This window comes from Coregonus clupeaformis, chromosome 6, assembly GCF_020615455.1.
Source record: "Coregonus clupeaformis isolate EN_2021a chromosome 6, ASM2061545v1, whole genome shotgun sequence".
In the NCBI taxonomy this organism is placed as follows: domain Eukaryota; kingdom Metazoa; phylum Chordata; class Actinopteri; order Salmoniformes; family Salmonidae; genus Coregonus; species Coregonus clupeaformis.
In genome coordinates, this window is record NC_059197.1 from 2,197,498 (window position 1) to 2,220,824 (window position 23,327).

General features: G+C 42.4%; 1 protein-coding gene across 2 annotated transcripts; it reads right to left on the reverse strand.

Moving 5' to 3' along the window:
- Positions 1-296: 296 nt before the first annotated feature.
- On the reverse strand, positions 297-23,219 carry spa17 (sperm autoantigenic protein 17). 2 transcript variants are annotated; one of them, XM_041877323.2, is made up of 7 exons: positions 23,133-23,219; positions 22,691-22,879; positions 22,516-22,586; positions 19,693-19,748; positions 11,166-12,930; positions 3,371-3,535; positions 297-1,566 (listed from the first exon to the last, which is right to left on the reverse strand). In XM_041877323.2, exons 2-7 carry the CDS (start codon positions 22,842-22,844, stop codon positions 1,543-1,545), a joined length of 2,235 nt encoding a protein of 744 aa, XP_041733257.1. In that variant the 5' UTR covers positions 22,845-22,879; positions 23,133-23,219; the 3' UTR covers positions 297-1,542. The 2 variants fall into 2 exon arrangements, with proteins under 2 accessions (XP_041733257.1, XP_041733256.1); XM_041877322.2 differs by having other exon boundaries at positions 3,325-3,535.
- Between the last annotated feature and the right edge of the window lie 108 nt (positions 23,220-23,327).

Consider the following 23,327-nt stretch of genomic DNA (forward strand, 5'->3'; position numbering starts at 1 on the left):
TCTCCCTCCGAAGCTTAGTCTACTGTAGCCTACTAACGTTACAAGCGTGATTCAGAAATTAGGGAGAGATTTTTAATTAAGATAAGAATGGATTCACTTTTTAAATGCTTGTTACAGATACTATAGTTATCACGTTTCACATTGGATTTATTAACTACAAAAAGGTAAAACGTTTATTTTAATTATGGTGCCACTCTGCACACACAAGCTTGTTAGGTAGCTAGCTAGCTAGCTCCAACTTTAAGCCAACTCTCGGAAGTTCAAAGACATTCAAAGTTACTCCATAGAAACCACTCCTCCGTAGGTATAATTCTGTGGGCCTAATTCAGATGTCATAACAATGCCCAGCGCTTCAAGCCAAGCCTCCTCATCCACCATCTCTCGCTCTCTCCCCACCTGCAAAATATCAGTCTCATCTCACGCCATACACTTGCCCGTCTATCGCGCATGTAAACAACTGTAGCCTACGCAGCAGGTAGCGCCCATGCACTATCGGCTGTCTATGCTAAAACAACTACAGCTTGCCTGCTCCATAGCAAGCTGCTCTATCCGCACTGATTGGTGAAGTAATTTAATGTCGAGCTAATGTAAAAAAAAAAGGAACAGAAATTAACGATATAAACTGGTATTTTTGGGGGGTAAGAACCAGTTAAGAACTTCATCTTGCAGGTCAGAACAGAAAGAACAAAATAATAGTTATGTTCAGAACGAAATGATTTAAATATAATGTTGGTTCCAACCCCTGATGATAATACCTGATTTAGATCAACAGTTTATATAAAACACAAATTCTGTACCCATAAACATACTGTAGGAGCAGAGGATATGACTCCATTTCTCTAAGGATAAAACTGTACTATCTGCAAATAAACTATAGTACATTGTACTGCATGCTTACTGTGTTGGAAGATCTAATTTGGAGAAAATGGTGATGCTGACCAATACGTGAAAGTAATTCCATTATTCATTATGGTGCACAACACTTAAATACTGCAAATCTAGATAACAATAAATTAATCATCAACTTAAATAATATGCCTTACAATGATCAATTAGGGTCTCTTCCTCCCTTTTAGCGATATTGTGTACACCAAAAATAATGAAATAGTAATTATACAAGCACTTGAAACAACACAGAAACAAGCATTCCAGCGGTTGAAGTGTATTCATAATGCATAATTGTACACAACCTTTATATTCAACTCAAATTAGCCCCATTTAGCATGGGAAAACACTTATCAGCTTCACATATCTTCTAGACTAGCACACTACCAGAAGTTTCACAAGGACATGCAGTGAGAGATGCAAATTTGGGTCAAAGACGATCCACACGGATTGGGACTGGAAGCAGGAAAGTGTTAAAGAGTTCACAAATTAAATGACGCGTCCCAAAATCGGGATAATACACTGCTATTTTGTGTTACATAGAAAGTTGCTCCTCCTGAAAAAAAAGGTACAGCCACAGCCATGCATCTTCATCTTCTTCTTCTCTTCATCGAGGTCAGAGGCTTCACTGTTCCGGCACAGATGTGTCATCTCTCTCTACTCCCTCTGATCCTCCTGATTCTAAAAACAGACGAAGAAGAAGTAGATTTTAGCACTGCAGATGGAATGATGAATTCATGTTGCCATTATTCACTCACACTCCATAGTGATGTTGACACCCAACAGCAGCAAGGCTATAATGACAGGTGCAAGATTGAGATTTCTCACAAAAGGTTGTGATAAGCATGATAGTACTGAAAACATACTGTAATGATTTGATTGGTTTTATTAATCCTGGTCAAAAACTTCATATGAATACCCTCCTTATAATGAATGCATTATGAATAGCTCATTTGTTGTTATAAATGAGCTTACAATGCATTATAAAGACTGTATTCATTGGAAGTGTTACCAATAAACCAAGTGAAAAGCAGAGGCTACTCCAGGAGGGAGAGATTTAGCGGGCCCATGCCTCTACGACAAGGAACATTAATTCTACTGTGTCTCAGAGGTATAAGGCACCTGGTGATAAAAATAACACTGCTACATAAAGATGCTTGGCAACCAAGAACTGGGTTGGGGGTTGGTGACGCTCAGAGAAGGCTTAAATTGGAAAGTCGTTTATTGGTTTTTCTCAAGGATGGGGCTAAACACGATTCAAGTACTGTAGAGGTGAAACAACTGGACCTGGAACATATTCTAACCCCTGTCCCATTTTTTCACACACTCAACACAAAAATGAACACCAACAAATAGAACAGACACAATAAACACTGTAAACGCACCACAATGTCCTGTCCCATTTTTTATTAAACAAAGGACAAACCAGTGAAGTGGTGGTTGCCTGTTTGCATAATATGTGCTGTAAGTAAAAAATACAAAATAAGCTGCAATGTACACTTACTGATTCCTGGAAGTATTCTCTAGGCTTCAGTCACCGACCAAAAAACTCACATTTCAGTAGCTGTTATGTATAAACAGAAACTGACAAAAAATGTACTGGAGCTCAACTATGAAAATATCAGTCAAACCACTTCAACATTTATTTGTGCAAATTGTACAGTTTTGCCCTAAATATATTTTCACCCCAAAAGGTGTTGATTAGATAGAAAAGCATGTCATTCACTTTATATTTGAACACTATCTCAGAACATCTAGATCATATTTTTCATGGTTCTGGGCACCGACACCCTCTCACACGTCTGAGTTGTGATCAACATTTCTCATTAGAATGCATCCATCTATTTCACAACATAACTAATGGAGTATTCATTAATAATCACCTCATAAAGACATTAATTGTAGATTTCAATCAGGCACTGCAGCCTTTATGGAGTTATTAAAGAATTGGACGGAGTGTGTCACATTACTTACATTGAAATAACTAATTAGGGGCCTTTAATAGACCTAGTTAATAATGTATAAATTGCTTTCAAGCAGTGTTAAATGGTGGTCCTTCATGTGTCCCTGTATTATGCATACAATGTATGAATTTGATGTTGAAAACAGATCAATAAATGCATTTAATATTGTTATGGACACAAAATGGTCGCCCTGTTGCTCTGTTAATAGTGTGCAAATCTGGATGTACAAGATGTAGGGGATGTCAGGGCCACAAGCATCAGATCCATAATTGGTTTGTCAGCCAATGTCCAAAGTGAAAGTTACTAGCTGAAAATACACTGCAATAATTTGTGTATAACTGTTACTGATGACATAGCCCTATACCAGATTAGTCCTGATAGTCCTGATGGGGATATCAAGGCTAATACCAGTCTAAACCGGTTTGGGTCTACGTGTGTGTCTCTGTGTGTGTCAGGGGACACTAGAGTCACTGACCTGTGTCCCCCTGGTTGCCATTGAGGGCCTCACCACTGCTGCTCACCTCCTCATCCCCATCCCCCTCAGGCTTGTCAGCAGGCTTAATCTTCTTCCTGGTCATGTGACCGCGGAAGCCAGCCTGGATCTTTGCAGCTGCCTTGTTGGCCTCGGGGTCGTCCAGAGGTATGTCCATGATGTCCTCCTCCTCCTGGGGTTGGCTGCATTCTTCCTATAGGAGGACAAGTATATCTGATAAGTTAGGTGATTGAGAGGGGGCTTGGTTGAGGTAATGTCGCATGAGGAGGGGCCCCAGATTAACCTCTGCCTAGGGGCCCAAAATGACTAAATCCACCTTAAGACAACACCTGTGGATATCAGGCGGTCTGTGGTTGTCAATTATAGTGAAATATCCTCCTTAATTGCATCCTCAGGGTCCTAAAGGGTCCAAGGGCTTAAGAGTCTCCAAAGCCCTTAAATCACACTGTAACTCTACGGACAGAAGCTCTATCTTTCCTGGAGTTGCCTGAACTTCTGCCATTGCTAAGCTGGAACGGGGTAACTGCTATGTAAACAATGTTTCCAAATTGCTTAAACTGACACTCAACACCATGCACAGAAAGGAAATATGTTTCTCTGCTCCTGTGGGTTTCAAAGTGATTCACGATTTCAAAAGTTGACTGTCAGTCAGACTGTCCATCAAAAGTGAGAAGAACATAAAGGGAATTCAACTTTAGATCTGTCAGACTCTCTGACACTCTCATAACACAAAGACAGCACCATTGTACACCATGTAGCTTATTACTGGCAGAATACACAAAGCTGGTTTGGTGAGTGGTGGGTAGGTGGCTGAGGTAGAAATCTCCTTATTCACAAGTGGTTACAGAACAGTGACATAGTTGTCAGCAATCATCCAAACACGTCCGCTGCATCCCACCAGTTGCTCATCCCCTCTTAACAATTTGGTGCATCGGCGACACAAGGACAGCCCACTGCACTGTAAGGAGATGTATTTGAGTGTGTCCTCAGTGAAACCCCTTAGTGTGGGAGTGTGACCACCCACTTTTACAGATAGCATTACAGCTAGCATTCATTAGCTTAGCTCTAACAGCTGAGTAGGATGCCAACATTCGCATATCTTACAGCAGCAGAAAGACAGGAGTGTTTTTAATTCCGGCGTGAGGTTTTTCTAGCTCTTCAAGGGGTTAATCTACAGTAGGCTCTAAATGTGTCATCTCAATAAACTCAAATGACTTACAATCAATGAAAAAAAGAGACATACTCATACTTTTAACAACCTATAGTCTTTACGGCTATCAATATCACTCCACCATAGATATTCATAAAGTATCAATTTAAAGCATTTCAACCAATCCATATGCAAATAATATAGGACTAATTTGGCAGAAAGTTGCTTTGTGAAAGCTGAAGCAGGTGCAGTGGACACCTGGTAGATCAGACAGCTGGAGTTTTCAGGACTTTTAGTCTGAGTCTCAATGAAACAAGCAAGCCAAAAGACCATAACAAGGAAACAAATGATTTTCTGAGGGTTCCTAAAATATAAAGCTCTGTCAACACATATATAAAAGCATTTTACTAAATCCACTACCCAATTAGAATGATATAAAAAAGCTGTAATTCTGATAAAAAGCTGTAACGAAGGAATCGTTTTTTATAGTTACTTGTTAGACATTAGTTCAATACATTCCACAACACAATTAATTTCAAGCATATACTCACAATGTGGCAGTCCATGATGAGCAATCTGAGAGATGACAGTCTTCGGATGAACTGACCTAAAATGCCTTTTGCCTATACTCAGTGTTGACCGAGAAAGATTTATCTTGTGTCTCCACTAGAGACGTCTCGTTCCCGCTAACAGACACTTTATGCTCACTAGTATACGCTTGCATAGAGTGTGTGAGAGAGCGGGTAGGAGAGAGAAAGAGAGAGTGCGATACAACCTCCTGCAAGCACACAAACCATGTGGTCTCATTAAGGTTGATAACCTGCTGTGCTCCCACAGACCTACCACAGACCTACTGTACCCCTCACTCCAAAGACTTACCTGACCTCAAAGTACAGTATATGACAAAGTCAACAACTAAGGGTCTCAGACATTGCAAAAATCTTTTAAGTGATAATTGTAAGTTATGACACCGTAAAGTCCACTTTAACCCATGGTGTCTGGCCATTTGGCACATGCCACATACTGTCCCATTTGGCACATGCCACATACTGTCCCATTTGGCACATGCCACATTCTGTACCACATACATACTTCATTCACGTAACTGGAAAACCCAAGAGAAACCATGCACACAATGTACAGACATGTTCATGTAGTACTGGTTACTAAATTATTGCTCAGTTGTACACAATTAGAGAGAGAACAAAAAACCCTTTCCATCGTTCAGATCCCAGCTGCCACCAGCGCCCCCGCTCATTGCCTCTGAGACAGGGAGGAGAGGGAGAAACAGCAAACACATCCATTTGTCTGTGTTCCTGTCTGACATGACTGCCTCCCCTGTTTCATCCCATTATGTCAATATATTATCTTTCAAAAACCCATCTGGTCATGCTTCGTTTCAGCTTCGAGATAAGATCATTTCTTATGGTCTGTTGTTATCAATGTTATCAATTAGAAATGTACGATTCTCTTTGGTTTGGGTTGTGATGTGTATGTGTGTTTCTGGGACATGCAACAAGTGTATGTTTGACTTTCCCTACGGGTGAATCATTAATTGTCACCTTGTTAATCTATCAAAACCAACTTAAGGATGAGTACAGTACAAAGTGACTAAACTGCACTTTACCTACGGATAGAGATCAGTCACAATGTCCCTGGGAATATAGAAGAGCAGAAAGGTGGACAGAATCACTGGACAAGACATTTGGTATAGGTCAGAGTAGATGGCCTACATTTAAAGACGAGAAAGAGAGAGGGGATGGATATGATGCAGATAAATAAAGTTGCAAAATACAAATCTTCTAATGAATAAAAATTCTCCGTTTTTTTGCCACAAGCCCACAAGCCATATGCACAAGCTATCTGCTGGTAGTTCATCATGTGCATCTCCATCTTCCAGACTTTCCCTGATAAGACCAAGAGGGGAAATGGATGGTGCAAGTTTCCATGGTAACATCCCTCTAAATCCTACTCTCCCTACCTACCAGCCTAAGACCACATCGGCCCAAAGATATCAAATGGGTTATTGGTGACAACCCAATGGGCACACATTGGTTGAATCAACATTGTTTCCATGTCATTTCAATTAAATTGTAAGTCGCTCTGGATAAGAGCGTCTGCTAAATGATGTAAATGTAAATGTTAAATTACGTTGAACCAAAGTGGAATAGACGTTGAATTGATGTCTGTGCCCAGTGGGAATAGTCCAAATCATGCAATTCACATTAGCTCAGAAATCTTGTTTAGGGCTCATTGATCGTTTAGACTGGAATTACCAAGAGCAAACAGAACTTGGCACTGAAAATTCTGATCAAATATATTAGGCTATGCACAAACAAACACACGCACTAGGGTTGGATGATGTCAAACCACCATTGGGCTATAGCAAGAAATCGCATGCTACAACTGGACGAATCATGACGAAAGATAGGCCTAATGTTGTTGAAACCCAGAGGCTAAGTGCAGGCAAATCTTTTCTAATATTCCTTTCTGGTGAAGCTTCAGCATGGAACAGGTTTGTGTGTGTCTGTGTCTGTGTGGTGCGCACATGTCGGAGCAAAGTTGACAGCTGCAACTGATGAGGAACGGGCTGTCTTGCCGTTAAGTTATAAATCATGGGCTGGATAGAAGCAAAGTCTACATTTTTCAGAACTGGATAGTAATTGTTTAATATGCCTTATCCTCCTCTCTTAATATTGTTTGTTCAATCTCTCATAAAGCTGTGATAGAGAACAGTCTATGACTAGGCCTATAGACTCCGACTTTCATTATTGTTCTTTCTGAAAGTGGCAACTTTAGGACAACACCTTCTTAGGCTATTATAATATTTGGGAAATAAGCTACTGTTCATAACTTTAACTTGTCTTAAAGATTTTATGATAGGCCTAGTCAGAGGCTAGATTATTGCAGCTTTTTCCGCCCCCGCACGGATAATTTATTTCTTAATAAGATTAAACTTGATTAAACTTGTCATTCGATTTTTCTATAGGCTATTGATATTGTTTGTTCTCTCTCATTATTAGTCACCTGGCTACCTTGCGTTTAAAGGCTATACAAACAACTTTAAGAGATGGAACTCTGTTAGATTCATTCATTTTTTTGATCGGGAGAAAGCCATGCCATCAAAAAATGATGAGAGCGTAGCCTAGCCCAAAATCATATTCATAGCCTATCGAATGGAAAGAATAGGGAATATAACCTGTTTTTTAAAACAGCTAGACACAAGATAGTTAAGGAGTGTCTGTTATCTAAGGTGTGTCCGTGATATACACCGAGTGTAAAAAACATTAGGAACACCTGCTCTTTCCATGACATCAGCCTGGTCTCCTAGACTAGACGTAAGATAGTAAATGTATATCAGGGACAATCAAATTAGTATCATATGTTAAGTTTGGTATGGTTACATAAGACAGATGGGCACTTAAGGCAAAAACAAAAGTTGGTTGGGGTGAATTGTATAACGCGAACCCAAAGGTTGCAAGTTCAAATATCATCACGGACAACTTTAGCATTAGCTAATTAGCAACTTTCCACTACTTACTCCCATTTAATAGCTACTTTGCAACTACAGTTCATTCAGAAAGTATTCAGACCCCTTGACTTTTTCCACATTTTGTTACGTTACAGCCTTATTCTAAAATTTATGAAATTGATTTTTTCTCATAAATCTACACACAACACCCCATAATGAAAAAGCGAAAACAGGTTTATAGATTTATTGCAAATGTATTCAAACTAAAAAGCAGAAATACCTTATTTACACAAGTATTCAGACCTTTTGCTATGAGACTCGAAATTGAGCTCAGGTGCATCCTATTTCCATTGATCATCCTTGAGATGTTTCTACAACTAGATTGGAGTCCACCTGTGGTAAATTCAATTGATTGGACATGATTTGGAAAGGCACACACCTGTCTATATAAGGTCCGACAGTTGACAGTGCATGTCAGAGCAAAAACCAAGCCATGAGGCCGAAGGAATTGTCCGTAGAGCTCAGAGACAGGATTGTGTCGAGGCACAGATATGGGGAAGGGTACCCAAAAATGTCTGCAGCATTGAAGGTCCAAGAACACAGTGGCCTCCATCATTCTTAAATGGAATAAGTTTGGAACCACCAAGACTCTTCCTAGAGCTGGCCGCCCGGCCAAACTGAGCAATCGGGGGAGAAGGGCCTTGGTCAGGGACGTGACCAAGAACCCGATGGTAACTCTGACAGAGCTCCAGAGTTCCTCTGTGGAGATGGGAGAACCATCCAGAAGGGCAACCATCTCTGCAGCACTCCACTAATCAGGCCTTTATGGTAGAGTGGCGAGACGGAAGCCACTCCTCAGTAAAAGGCACATGACAGCCCGCTTGGAGTTTAACAAAAGGCACCTAAAGGCCTCAGACCATGAGAAACAAGATGAAACCAAGATTGAACTCTTTGGCCTATATGCGAAGCGTCACGTCTGGAGGAAACCTGGCACCATCCCTACGGTGAAGCATGGTGGTGGCAGCATCATGCTGTGGGGATGTTTTTCAGTGGCAGGGACTGGGAGACTAGTCAGGATCGAGGGAAAGACGAACGGCGCAAAGTACAGAGAGATCCTTGATGAAAACCTGCTCCAGAGCGCTCAGGACCTCAGACTGGGGCGAAGGTTCACCTTCCAACAGGACAACAACCCTAAGCACACAGCCAAGACAACGCAGGAGTGGCTTCGGGACAAGTCTCTGAATATCCTTGAGTGGCCCAGCAAGAGCCCGGACTTGAACCCGATCTAACATCTCTGGAGAGACCTGAAAATAGCTGTGCAGCAACGTTCCCCATCCAACCTGACAGAGCTTGAGAGGATGTGCAGAGAAGAATGGGAGAAACTCCCCAAATACATGTGTGCTAAGCTTGTAGCGTCATACCCAAGAAGACTTGAGGCTGTAATCGCTGCCAAAGGTGCTTCAACAAAGTACTGAGTAAAGGGTCTGAAAACGTATGTAAATGTGATATTTCAGTTGTTGTAAATACATTTGCAAAAATTTCTAAAAAACAGTTTTTGCTTTGTCATTATGGGATATTGTGTGTAGAATGATGAGGGAAAAAACAATTCAATCATGTATAGAATAAGGCTGTAACGTAACAAAATGTGGAAAAAGTCAAGGGGTCTGAATACTTTCCGAATGCACTGTAGTTAGCACGTTAGCTAACCCTTCCCCTAACCTTAACCCTTTAACCTAACTCCTAAACTTATCCCTAATCTTAACCCTAACCCCTAACCCCTAGCCTAGCTAACGTTACCCAGCTAGCTAACGTTAGCCACCTAGCTAGAATTTGTAACATATCATACGTTTTGCAAATTCGTAACATAGAGCAGGTATTACAAATTTGTGAACATATTGTATGTTTTGCAAATTCGTAACATATAATACGAATTCTAATTCATAACATATCATACGAAATGGGTGATGGACATCCACAAATCTATACATACCATATGAAACGTAACATCATACTAATGGATTGTCTCGGTTTTACATACAGAATAATACAAAATGCTCTGAGACCAGGTTGATGACATAGACTGACCAGGTGAATCCAGGTGAAAGCTATGATCCCTTATAGATGTCACTGTTAAATTCACTTCAATCAGTGTAGGGGAGGAGACAGGGTAAAGAAGGAGTTTTAAGCCTTGAGACAATTGAGACATGGATTGTGTATGTGTGCCATTCAGAGGGTGAACGGGCAATACAAAATATTGGTAGTAGGTGCCAGGCACACCAGTTTTAGTGTGTCAAGAACTGCAACGCTGCTGGGTTTTTCACACTCAACCGTTTCCTGTGTGTGTCAATAATGGTCCACCACCCAAAGGACATTGGGCCAGCATCCCTGTGGAACGCTTTCGACACCTTGTAGAGTCCATGCCCCGACACATTGTGGCTGTTCTGAGGGCAAAAGGGGGTGCAACTCAATATTAGGAAGGTGTTCCTAATGTTTTATACACTCAGTGTATATGTAATCATTGTCGATAGACAATACTATAATTATATCACCCAACCATAACACCCACACACAGTGATTTGTGTCTGAAAAGATTGCTACTTGAAATGTGTCAGCTTAAGATGAATGGTAGATTATGTACCTCATGATGACATTCCAAGTCCCTACACGCCATCATGAGGAAGCGGAACTATTTTGGGGGCATTTTCAATCACCTCTCTCTGGAGACCCCGAGTGGAGAGGTACAGAGCAGCGTTGTTGATCAGAGATGTCCTTGAAGGGTTTATTTTTAATACAGGCTACTTGGGACAGGAATGGGAGCAGTCTGCAAAGGACACATTTCTTTAGAGTTCATCTCTGAACCAGGTGAATAGTCTGCATTAGCTGCTACTACTAGCATACTGCCTATACTGTCTGTTAGGGAAGATGTTTCCATTAAAAGTGTGGTTATACTGTATGCCAAACTTATACGTACACTGTATAATCGAAGTGCTATATTTTGCAATAACAAAATGCCTGCTTGCTACATGGATTTGCCCAACGACAGTCAGATGTAGCTGACACACAGCTTTTCTAGGCGTTATGACCACTCCAAACTGACCTGTGTCATTATATAAAACCTGCAATGGATAAACAAAATACTGAACGATAGTGGGTAAATGACTGTACCGTACATAAAAAATCATCAGAACACTTTAACTTTACCTTGTCATAAGTCTTGTCCACGCTGTCCTTTATGTCTCCCTCTGGTATGTGCTCTGGGTTGTCATCAGCTTGCTCTGTGTCCTGAAATGGGGTAACTGTGTGCTCTTTGCCAAGTCCTTTTAGTTCAGTTTCCCTGTACTCCAATGCGTCTGTTTCCTCCTGTTGCTCAGCTGTGTCCCCTGTCTCTTTCCCAGCGTCCTCTTGCTGCAGCTCTACAGGTCTAACCTCGTTCTCCTGACCAGCTTCTCCCTGTATCGCTGAAGGATCTTGTTGATATGTGTTTGAAATGTATTTTTCCCCCATTTCCGTGTTATCATGTTTGATGTGAGGAGCATCATTCTCTTGCTTATTTTCTATCTTAGTAGAATCCTGCTGAGATATGTCTTCACCCATTTCCTTCTTATTTATATATTTGTTCTCATAATCAGTTTCATCCTCTGGTTTCTGCTCTATTTCAGAGGCCTGCTGATTAGGAGTGCTGACGTTCACCTTACTCAGTTTCTCCTCATCCTCGTCACTTGAATCACTGGAATCAGATTTGTAATCTTGTTCCATTTCTATATCAGCAGCGTCCTGCTCCATTACCTTTATCTGAGCTTCAGCTTCAGCAGTGACTGCCTCCGCTTCCCCTTCGATGTCAGTGTTAGGTTCAACAAGGTCTTGAGTATCATGTCCAACAAGGCCTGTTTCTTCCTCAGCATCCTCAGACACAACATCTGGTCGTTCTGCCTCAGTTTGTGAAGCCTCGACCGGACCTTCCTCTTCTGGCTGCTGTTCATACATTTTGACCTCAAGGGTTTTAGGCACCTCCTCAGTGCTGATCTGAACTAGACTTTCCTCCTTTTGTTCTTCATCATCACCTAAAACACTTTCATCATCTGACAAGATTCTGGAGGCATCATCAATGGAGGGCGCAACTTCATGCGTTTCCCCAGTATATGTTGTGGAAACAATTAGATTCTCTATTCCTTCCTCTTCTGAAACACCCCCTGAATTGTCAGTTGTTTCCTGTAGAATAGGTTCAGGGGATTCAGTTTGATGATAATGTGGTGATAATGGTCCACTGATTTCAACCATGAGCGATATTGAACTCTCCTGAGCATCAGCAAGATCTTGATCTTTGAAGCCTTCACTGAGGCCATCCTCTGCAGTGCCTTCTTCCTCGCTCTCTTTTGTCCCTCTCAGTTCTTCAGCACATACATCTACATTGGTAAGTCCAGTGAATGAGACTTCCTGAGTAAGTTCAAATTCACTACTGTGGTTCTCTTCGTTTGAGCTACCAAGAATTGCATCATCACCAGTGCTGATTTCCTGAGAAGTTTGTTCTTCTCCCTCTTCAGTCTTTCTCAGTTCTTCAGCACATACGTCTACATTTGAAAGTCCACCGAGTGAGATGTCCTCACTGGGCTCAAGTTCAGACTTGCATACCTCTTTGGCAGCTCTTTCATTCATCTCTTCGCCTGTCATGTTACCTTTATTGGATACATCACTTGTCTCGTCCTTTACTTCCTCTGTCTCACTCTGTTCTTCAGTGTCTGCATCCATATCTGTGAGTCTATTGTCTGACAGCTCTGAGGAGGGATCCATTTGCATCGAAATTACATATTTATCTGTGATATTGTCCATTTCATATTTTCCTTGACTTTCAGTTCCCTGCACATCTTCACAGACATCAATGTTTGAGTTTGTGGGAGATGGAATCCCAACTGGCTCAAAATTACCAGTTTCATCTTCTGTTTGAGATTCAGTCAGCTCATCCTTTTTCCTGAGAATTCATAAATAATTGTATAAATTATGGGTATAATAAAATAAGTATTCAAATGTACTGAATGTCAATGTTCTCTCTAATAATCTACCTCTCTGTCCTTATACATCCTGAGTCCTTTGACAATGGTCTCCTCATCATCTTCTGACTCAGACTGGTGTCTTACTGAGGTTGTGAACAGTGTGACTCCCTTACTCATTTCGTAAAATATCAGGGTGCTTGCATGCTTCATAAAAATCCAGACCATTTCCAGACTTTTCCCAAAGCTAACGTATGTACCGTATTTTCCGCACTATAAGGCGCACCGGAGTATAAGCCGCAGCAGCTAAATTGAATGATATTGAATGATGTGTACATATATAAGCCGCACTGGACTATAAGCCGCAGGTGTTTTAATGTTTAATTACCATATGTAAGGGTTCATGCACAGAGGGGATTATCGGGAAAGAGACAAACTGTCTCGCTCTCGTAATGTCTGTCTGTCTTGCTCTCTTTCTGTCTCTTGTTCTGTCTCTCGTACCACTCTCGGTTCCACTTTTACTTTTGCGCGCTACCTGTCTCACTCTTTTCCGGCCTCCAGCTTTTCCTGCTGGAGCCCGCCGTTTAAAGGTGGGGGCGCGGACCGGTCATAGAGCCCATAGAGTTAAAGTTGGTGGACTGTAACCTGTAAAATCCATAGATTTAGGAGGTCTTCTAGTGGCCGTTAGCTGTAAAAATCCAAAGATTAGCCACACCGTTATATAAGCCGCAGGGTCGAAAAATTTGAAAAAAGGCGCGGCTTATAGTCCGAAAATTATGGTACCTCAACCTTTCTCATTTGCAGCAAATACTGTGGGGAGATGACTGATGTAGCTCTTGGGAGTGATGATTTACTGTCAGTCTTTTCCTTTCAGGAATTGAGAGGCCTACAGTGCCTTGCAAAAGTATTCATCCCCCTTGGCGTTTTTCCTATTTTGTTGCATTACAACCTGTCATTTAAATTGATTTTTATTTAGATTTCATGTAATGGACATACACAAAATAGTCCAAATTGGTGAAGTGAAATGAAAAAAATTACTTATAAAAAATTAATAAATAACGGAAAAGTGGTGTGTGCATATGTATTCACCCCCGTTGCTATGAATCCCCTAAATAAGATCTGGTGCAACCAATTACTGTCACGATCGTCTAAAGGAGCGGACCAATACGCAGCGCGTGGAGTGAACATGATGACTTTATTTAATTAAAGCAACCACGAAAAACAACAAATGACGATACGTGAAGTCCTCTGTGACACCGACAGAACATAGAACACTGGAACAATAACCCACAAAACACAGGAGAAAACACACAGAATATATATGGCTCCCAATCAGAGATAACGAGCCGACAGCTGACACTCGTTACCTCCGATTGGGAGTCACATGACTAAACACGAACAATCACCAAACATAGAAATGAAACAACCAGAATACCCAACATAGAAATACACCCAACCAAGGAAAATGAACAACCCTGGCTCAATAATAATGTCCATGGAGCCAGAGTGTCACAGTACCCCCCCCTAAAGGTGCGCACTCCGGGCGCACCAGCATACAGTCTAGGGGAGGGTCTGGGTGGGCGTCTGTCCCCGGTGGCGGCTCTGGCCCCGGTCGTGATCCCCACCCCACCGCAGTCACAACCTGCTTCGGTAGCCTCCTCCCAATGACCACCCTCCAACTAACCCCACCTGGACTAAGGGGCAACACCGGACTAAGGGGCAGCATCGGACTAAGGGGCAGTACCGGACTACGGGGCAGTACCGGACTAAGGGGCAGTACCGGACTAAGGGGCAGTACCAGGCTAAGGGACAGCACCAGGATAAGGGACAGCACCAGGATAAGGAGCAACACCGAGCTAAGGGGCAGCACCTGACTAAATGGCGGATCCTGGCTGGCTGGCTCTGGCGGATCCTGGCTGGCTGGCGGATCCCGGCTGGACGGCTCTGGCGGATCCCGGCTGGACGGCTCTGGCGGATCCCGGCTGGACGGCTCTGGCGGATCCTGGCTGGACGGCTCTGGCGGATCCTGGCTGGACGGCTCATGGCTGGCTGACGGATCTGGCTGCTCATGGCTGGCTGACGGATCTGGCTGCTCATGGCTGGCTGACGGATCTGGCTGCTCATGGCTGGCTGACGGATCTGGCTGCTCATGGCCGACTGATGGATCTGGCTGATCCTGTCTGGCGGAAGGCTCTGGCTGATCCTGTCTGGCAGAAGGCTCTGGCTGATCCTGTCTGGCAGAAGGCTCTGGCTGATCCTGTCTGGCGGAAGGCTCTGGCTGATCCTGTCTGGCGGAAGGCTCTAGCGGCTCCGGTCTGGCGGACGGCTCTGATGGCTCATGGCAGACGGGCGGCTTTGCAGGCTTTGGGCAGACGGGCAGTTCAGGCCCCGTTGGGCAGACGGCAGACTCTGGCCGTCTGAGGCGCATCGTAGGCCTGGTGCATGGTGCCGGAACAGGAGGTACCGGGCTGAGGACACGCATCTCAGGGCTAGTGCGGGGAGAAGCAACAGGGCATGCTGGACCCTGGGGACGCACCGTAGGCCTGATGCGTGGTGCCGGAACTGGAGGTACCGGGCTGAGGACACGCATCTCAGGGCTAGTGCGGGAAGCAGCAACAGGGCATGCTTGGCCCTGGGGACGCACCGTATCCCTGGTGCGTGGAGTAGGAACAGGCCGGGCTGGGCTGGCGAAGCGCACCGTATCCCTGGTGCGTGGAGTAGGAACAGGCCGGGCTGAGCTGGCGACGCGCACCGCATACTTGGTGCGTATGGCAGGAACAGGCCGAACCGGGCTGGCGACGCGCACCTTACACTTAGTGCGAGGGACCGGAACAGGCCGTACCGTACGGGGAACACACACTACTGGCTGCACCTCGGGACTAGGAACGGGCCGGACCGAACTGGTTACACACCCCAGTACCTCACGCCGTGCCTCAACACCTTCCTTCCCTGCTTTACCCAGTAGCCCCCTTGACCTGGTAGCCCACTGAATCCGTCCCTTCTCTGCCTCCGTCAGCCCCCCTTAACCTGGCAGCCCTCTGACTCTGCCTTGTGGCAGCCTCCTGCTGCTCCGTCGCCCAAGCCATGTGCCCCCCAAAAATTTCTTGGGGTTGCCTCTCGTCCTTCCGACGTTGGCTCTGCCGACGCCGTTGCTCCTCTCTCCGTCGCCTCTCCTCTGTTTCGCTCCATGGACGGCGATCCATGCCGTCCCAGGATTTCTTCCCACGTCCAGGACCCTTTACCGTCCAACAGTTCCTCCCATGTCCAGACCCTTTGCTCCTGGACGCGCTGCTTGGTCCTTTTTTGGTGGGTTATTCTGTCACGATCGTCTAAAGGAGCGGACCAATACGCAGCGCGTGGAGTGAACATGATGACTTTATTTAATTAAAGCAACCACGAAAAACAACAAATGACGATACGTGAAGTCCTCTGTGACACCGACAGAACATAGAACACTGGAACAATAACCCACAAAACACAGGAGAAAACACACAGAATATATATGGCTCCCAATCAGAGATAACGAGCCGACAGCTGACACTCGTTACCTCCGATTGGGAGTCACATGACTAAACACGAACAATCACCAAACATAGAAATGAAACAACCAGAATACCCAACATAGAAATACACCCAACCAAGGAAAATGAACAACCCTGGCTCAATAATAATGTCCATGGAGCCAGAGTGTCACAATTACCTTCAGAAGTCACATAATTAGTTAAATAAAGTCTACCTATGTGCAATCTAAGTGTCACATGATCTGTCACATGATCTCAGTATATATACACCTGTTCTGAAAGGCCCCAGAGTCTGCAACACCACTAAGCAAGTGGCACCACCAAGCAAGCGGCACCATGAAGACCAAGGAGCTCTCCAAACAGGTCAGGGACAAAGTTGTGGAGAAGTACAGATCAGGGTTGGGTTCTAAAAAAATATCCGAAACATTGAACATCCCACGGAGCACCATTAAATCCATTATAAAAAAATTGAAAGAATATGGCACCACAAAAAAACCTGCCAAGAGAGGGCCGCCCACCAAAACTCACGGACCTGGCAAGGAGGGCATTAATCAGAGAGGCAACAAAGATACCAAAGATAACCCTGAAGGAGCTGCAAAGCTCCACAGCGGAGATTGGAGTATCTGTCCATAGGACAACTTTAAGCCGTACACTCCACAGAGCTGGGCTTTACAGAAGAGTGGCCAGAAAAAAGCCATTGCTTAAAGTAAAGAAAAAAATAAGCAAACACGTTTGGCGTTCGCCAAAAGGCATGTGGGAGACTCCCCAAACATATGGAAGAAGGTACTCTGGTCAGATGAGACTAAAATTGAGCTTTCTGGCCATCAAGGAAAACGCTATGTCTGGCGCAAACCCAACACCTCTCATCACCCCGAGAACACCATCCCCACAGTGAAGCATGGTGGTGGCAGCATCATGCTTTGGGGATGTTTTTCATCGGCAGGGACTGGGAAACTGGTCAGAATTGAAGGAATAATGGATGGCGCTAAATACAGGGAAATTCTTGAGGGAAACCTGTTTCAGTCTTCCAGAGATTTGAGACTGGGACGGAGGTTCACCTTCCAGCAGGACAATGACCCTAAGCATACTCAAGGGGTTTAAGGGGAAACATTTAAATGTCTTGGAATGGCCTAGTCAAAGCCCAGACCTCAATCCAATTGAGAATCTGTGGTATGACTTAAAGATTGCTGTACACCTGCAGAACCCATCCAACTGATGGCGTAGCAGTGCAGTCGTGTTCTTAGCTCATTGGTCACCATAGCAACATCCATCCGTAGAATGCGCTCCAGCAGGTATATCTCACTGGTCATCCCCAAAGCCAACACCTCCTTTGGCCGCCATTCCTTCCAGTTCTCTGCTGCCAATGACTGGAACGAATTGCAAAAATCTCTGAAGCTGGAGACTCTTATCTCCCTCACTAACTTTAAGCATCAGTTGTCAGAGCACCTTACCGATCACTGCACCTGTACACAGCCCATCTGAAATTAGCCCACCCAACTACCTCATCCCCATATTGTTATTTATTTTGCTCATTTGCACCCCAGTATCTCTATTTGCACATCATCTCTTGCACATCTATCATTCCAGTGTTAATACTAATTGTAATTATTTTGCACTATGGCCTATTTATTGCCTTACCTCCATAACTTGCAACATTTGCACACAGTGTATATATATATTTTCTGTTGTATTTTTGACTTTATGTTTTGTTTTACCCCATATGTAACTCTGTGTTGTTGTTTTTTATTGCACTGCTTTGCTTTATCTTGGCCAGATCGCAGTTGTAAATGAGAACTTGTTCTCAACTGGCTTACCTGGTTAAATAAAGGTTAAATAAAAAAAATAAAAAAATAAAAACTTGAAGGAGCTGGAGCAGTTTTGCCTTGAAGAATTGGCAAAAATCCCAGTGGCTAGATGTGCCAAGCTTATAGAGACATACTTCAAGAGACTTGCAGCTGTAATTGCTGCAAAAGGTAAGCAAATGGCTTTGGGGGGTGAATAGTTATGCACGCTCAAGTTTTCAGTTTTTTTGTCTTATTTCTTGTTTGATTCACCCAAAAAATTATTTTGCATCTACAAAGTGGTAGGCATGTTGTGTAAATCAAATGATACAAACCCCCCAAAAATCTTTTGCAATACTTTCGCAAGCCACTGTAAGTGCTAAATTAAGTAACAGGGTTGACCGTAACAGGGTTGACGATTTAATCTTAAATCAGCCATAAATCCTGTTGCGACAGGGGGAAATACACTTTTTGTGTGCAACATTGAGTAGCAACTGAATGTAAGCTTTACAAAAACATTTTAATTGTTAAAACATTTCTTGCCTGTCGATCTGTGGGTAACTGGGTTGCCGTGTTATGCTCGACATGCTCAGTTTAACCACAAAACACCAGAAAATGCCTGCTATTACATATGGTTACACTCATGTTTCATGTTTCTTTTGAAAAAAACACTTTTAAAGGAATGGTTTCACCATATTAAAACGAGAGTTCAGTTCATGTATCAGGGTTGACCTTAAAAGGAGGGGCAGATGTAAATGAATCATTAATCACATTAAATAAATAATAATCTTCAGAAATGACTGTCAAAGCAACACAATAACTAGGGATTTACAATTGTAGTGAAAACTTGGAGACATTTTGGGGTTAAGTGGGTTAAAACTTCCTATAAGTGACACAGGGTTGACAGAGTTTTCAAAATGCTGAATTTTGGCACTTTAGCAAGGCTTTATTCATTTAAAAAAAACGGATTTATTGAATTCTCCATGTGGTCTATATTAAAGGGAACTTCAATTAATACTGTATCACAGGCTTTTAAAATAAGATATTGGTGCACAATTTCTACTTAAAATATCAAAGGGATGCAAAAGGCACTCTTTTCGTGGAACGAACCATTGGTGTCCTGTCAGGACACCATGATGAACATATTTCCTTTCCTCATCTATATTTTCCACAAGGTTTGTGTGTGTCTTTGCTAACCAAAAGCAACTTAGGCCTACTGTACCTGTTCATTCATCATGATTTTTTGTTTTTTACTATGGCAAATACCCTTATGTTAACTGGAATAATCATTCATAATGATCAATAAAACAACACTACAATTGAGCCAAATTTATTTTCTTGGTTTCTCTTGTCCTTTTCTTTCAATTAAATATGTGGGGAAAACGCTGTCTGATGCTGTCCCTCCTCTAGTGTGTAGATAATGTACTGAGATGAGACTCACTCAGAAATCTTCAGAGTTGCATCAGCTGGACTGGTGTTGACTTGATTCGGTGAGTTCTGTTTTGAGCAGAATACAGACAATTTAGCATTATTTATACTGCAAGAAAATATTTAACATTCAACGCCAGTCAGTATCATATTTAGGTGTACTTGCGAAGCAAAGCACAACTCTAGATTTCTTACATACTCATATTATTATTTGATTAATTTACCCAACTCAAGAGCTTAAACGACTGCCCCAAGTTGGATTGCTTCAGAAATTATCTTTGATAGCATTTATACTTTTTGAAGTATAACAATATTTAAATGAGCTCCCAATAAAAGGCCCATACACTTGAATGGTAAATAAAACTAGACCTATCTCCTCCTACACATTTAAGCTATCAACATCAAACCAATGTTGAGATGTTCAGACTGGCTCAACTTAAATTGCTTGTCAAAGGATATTTGATACTATGTATACTTTTGGAACTATAACCATTTAAAATGTGCATAACTTAACATGGGTTTGAATCAGAACCATAGGAATACAGTGGTTGCTATTCAAAATGGTCCTGCTCCTTGGTTAATTAAGCTACATTTACATTACATTTTAGTCATTTAGCAGACGCTCTTATCCAGAGCGACTTACAGTTTGTGAATACATATCTTTTTTATACTGGCCCCCCGTGGGAATCGAACTACAATACCAACTTTAAAATGTTCAGGCAATCCTAACTTCAAATTCTCTAAAACCTTTATCAAAAGAACAAAAAAAGGATGAAAAAAACATAAAAAATAAAAAAAACTTTATCAACTATAACTACATAAATGGGCATCAATTAGCATAATATAACTCACAAACTCTTGAACCGTTCAGCCTAGAGACACCAAACCAGCTTTCACATGTTCAGGCTATCCTAACTTTCAATTCTTAAAAACTTTTATCAACTATAACTATATAAATTTGCGTAATATATAACCCACCAACAGTAACTCCTGAACCATTCAAGCTAGAGGAGCACCAAACCAACTTTTACGTGTTCAGGCTATCCTATCCAATCAATCTATCAATTATCCAATCAATCAATACATTTTTACATTTAACTACTTTTTCAACTACAGTGGGGAAAAAAAGTATTTAGTCAGCCACATATTGTGCAAGTTCTCCCACTTAAAAAGATGAGAGAGGCCTGTAATTTTCATCATAGGTACACGTCAACTATGACAGACATTTTATGAATTTATTTGCAAATTATGGTGGAAAATAAGTATTTGGTCAATAACAAAAGTTTCTCAATACTTTGTTATATACCCTTTGTTGGCAATGACACAGGTCAAACGTTTTCTGTAAGTCTTCATAAGGTTTTCACACACTGTTGCTGGTATTTTGGCCCATTCCTCCATGCAGATCTCCTCTAGAGCAGTGATGTTTTGGGGCTGTCGCTGGGCAACACAGACTTTCAACTCCCTCCAAAGATTTTCTATGGGGTTGAGATCTGGAGACTGGCTAGGCCACTCCAGGACCTTGAAATGTTTCTTACGAAGCCACTCCTTCGTTGCCCGGGCGGTGTGTTTGGGATCATTGTCATGCTGAAAGACCCAGCCACGTTTCATCTTCAATGCCCTTGCTGATGGAAGGAGGTTTTCACTCAAAATCTCACGATACATGGCCCCATTCATTCTTTCCTTTACACGGATCAGTCGTCCTGGTCCCTTTGCAGAAAAACAGCCCCAAAGCATGATGTTTCCACCCCCATGCTTCACAGTAGGTATGGTGTTCTTTGGATGCAACTCAGCATTCTTTGTCCTCCAAACACAACGAGTTGAGTTTTTACCAAAAAGTTCTATTTTGGTTTCATCTGACCATATTACATTCTCCCAATCCTCTTCTGGATCATCCAAATGCACTCTAGCAAACTTCAGACGGGCCTGGACATGTACTGGCTTAAGCAGGGGGATACGTCTGGCACTGCAGGATTTGAGTCCCTGGCGGCGTAGTGTGTTACTGATGGTAGGCTTTGTTACTTTGGTCCCAGCTCTGTGCAGGTCATTCACTAGGTCCCCCCGTGTGGTTCTGGGATTTTTGCTCACCGTTCTTGTGATCATTTTGACCCCACGGGGTGAGATCTTGCGTGGAGCCCCAGATCGAGGGAGATTATCAGTGGTCTTGTATGTCTTCCATTTCCTAATAATTGCTCCCACAGTTGATTTCTTCAAACCAAGCTGCTTACCTATTGTAGATTCAGTCTTCCCAGCCTGGTGCAGGTCTACAATTTTGTTTCTGGTGTCCTTTGACAGCTCTTTGGTCTTGGCCATAGTGGAGTTTGGAGTGTGACTGTTTGAGGTTGTGGACAGGTGTCTTTTATACTGATAACAAGTTCAAACAGGTGCAATTAATACAGGTAACGAGTGGAGTACAGAGGAGCCTCTTAAAGAGGAAGTTACAGGTCTGTGAGAGCCAGAAATCTTGCTTGTTTGTAGGTGACCAAATACGTATTTTCCACCATAATTTGCAAATAAATTCATTAAAAATCCTACAATGTGATTTTCTGGAATTCTTTTTCTCAATTTGTCTGTCATAGTTGACGTGTACCTATGATGAAAATTACAGGCCTCTCTCATCTTTTTAAGTGGGAAAACTTGCACAATTGGTGGCTGACTAAATACTTTTTTCCCCCACTGTATAACCAGTCACTACCATTACTACTGCAGTCACTACCACTATTATAATTTATTTCAAAACCACAAATACTTTAAAACAAGCTAGCAAGCACACCACATTTTCTTCAGGAAATGTACATTTCTAGTTTGATATAACTATTTATGATGAAAGAAAGTTGACCTTGAATGCATGATTGTTGTAGAATCTGTCCTCAAGCCTGGCACACCACTCTGCGGGGTCCAAGCCACTCTCTAAAGAGAAAATGACATAGGGTCTAATAAGTTAACATCAAAGTACAGTTTCATTCTGACTGTCCATTAATTCTTTGTATAATACATTTAAAAAATATAGCTACCTTCTCTCTCTTTGAGAAGAGCAGTGAAGTAAAGTGCAGCAAAGGTGGGGATGTCTTTGGGCTGGTCTCGCAGGACCTCTCGAGCCAACCCCTCCAAGAGATTGCCAAACCCACGTGGAACCCGAAGGTGAGTGTTTGAGAAAGGCACAGACATCGTCCTTGGTCAAACACAGGTCTGCTAACGCGTTACTGTAATTTGGACAGTTAGAGAACATCTGCATTATTGGCTTTTATGTTAATTTTAAAATGTATTTAATTTGTCAACTTTATCCTGGTAAGTAACGTTACTAACTAATGTTGTGAAATTAACGTTAGTTAGCTACGTTAGCTAACTTTCTTATATTTAATTTTTTTAGCTAATTTCTGCAGTGCAACATTGAATGCAATGCTAGCAGAAGGGTTCTGCATGGAGTAATAAAGATAACATTGAACATTACATTACCTTTAGCTAATGTTATTTTGCCTCAAACAGCTTCGCAAAACTTTTGTTTTGCATCAGCAACAGTTGACATCGGAGTGTTGATACTTGTTGCTAGGCAACAAGGCTCAATCTAACTACGGTAACGAAAGAGGTTCAAACTGAGTGAGTGCGATACTAAATGACACATGAAACCACATCATGACACCAAATAATGAC

What these genes read in the sequence shown, in the direction of transcription:
- spa17 (XM_041877322.2), bottom strand. Translation starts at nt 22,844, where the DNA reads ATGTCTGTGCCTTTCTCAAACACTCACCTTCGGGTTCCACGTGGGTTT. An exon ending in ACAACAATCATGCATTCAAG is followed by an intron (nt 19,749 to 22,515) that starts GTCAACTTTCTT and finishes TGCTCAAAACAG; the next exon opens with AACTCACCGAATCAAGTCAA. An exon ending in TGGACAAGACTTATGACAAG is followed by an intron (nt 3,536 to 11,165) that starts GTAAAGTTAAAG and finishes GTCCTCCTATAG; the next exon opens with GAAGAATGCAGCCAACCCCA.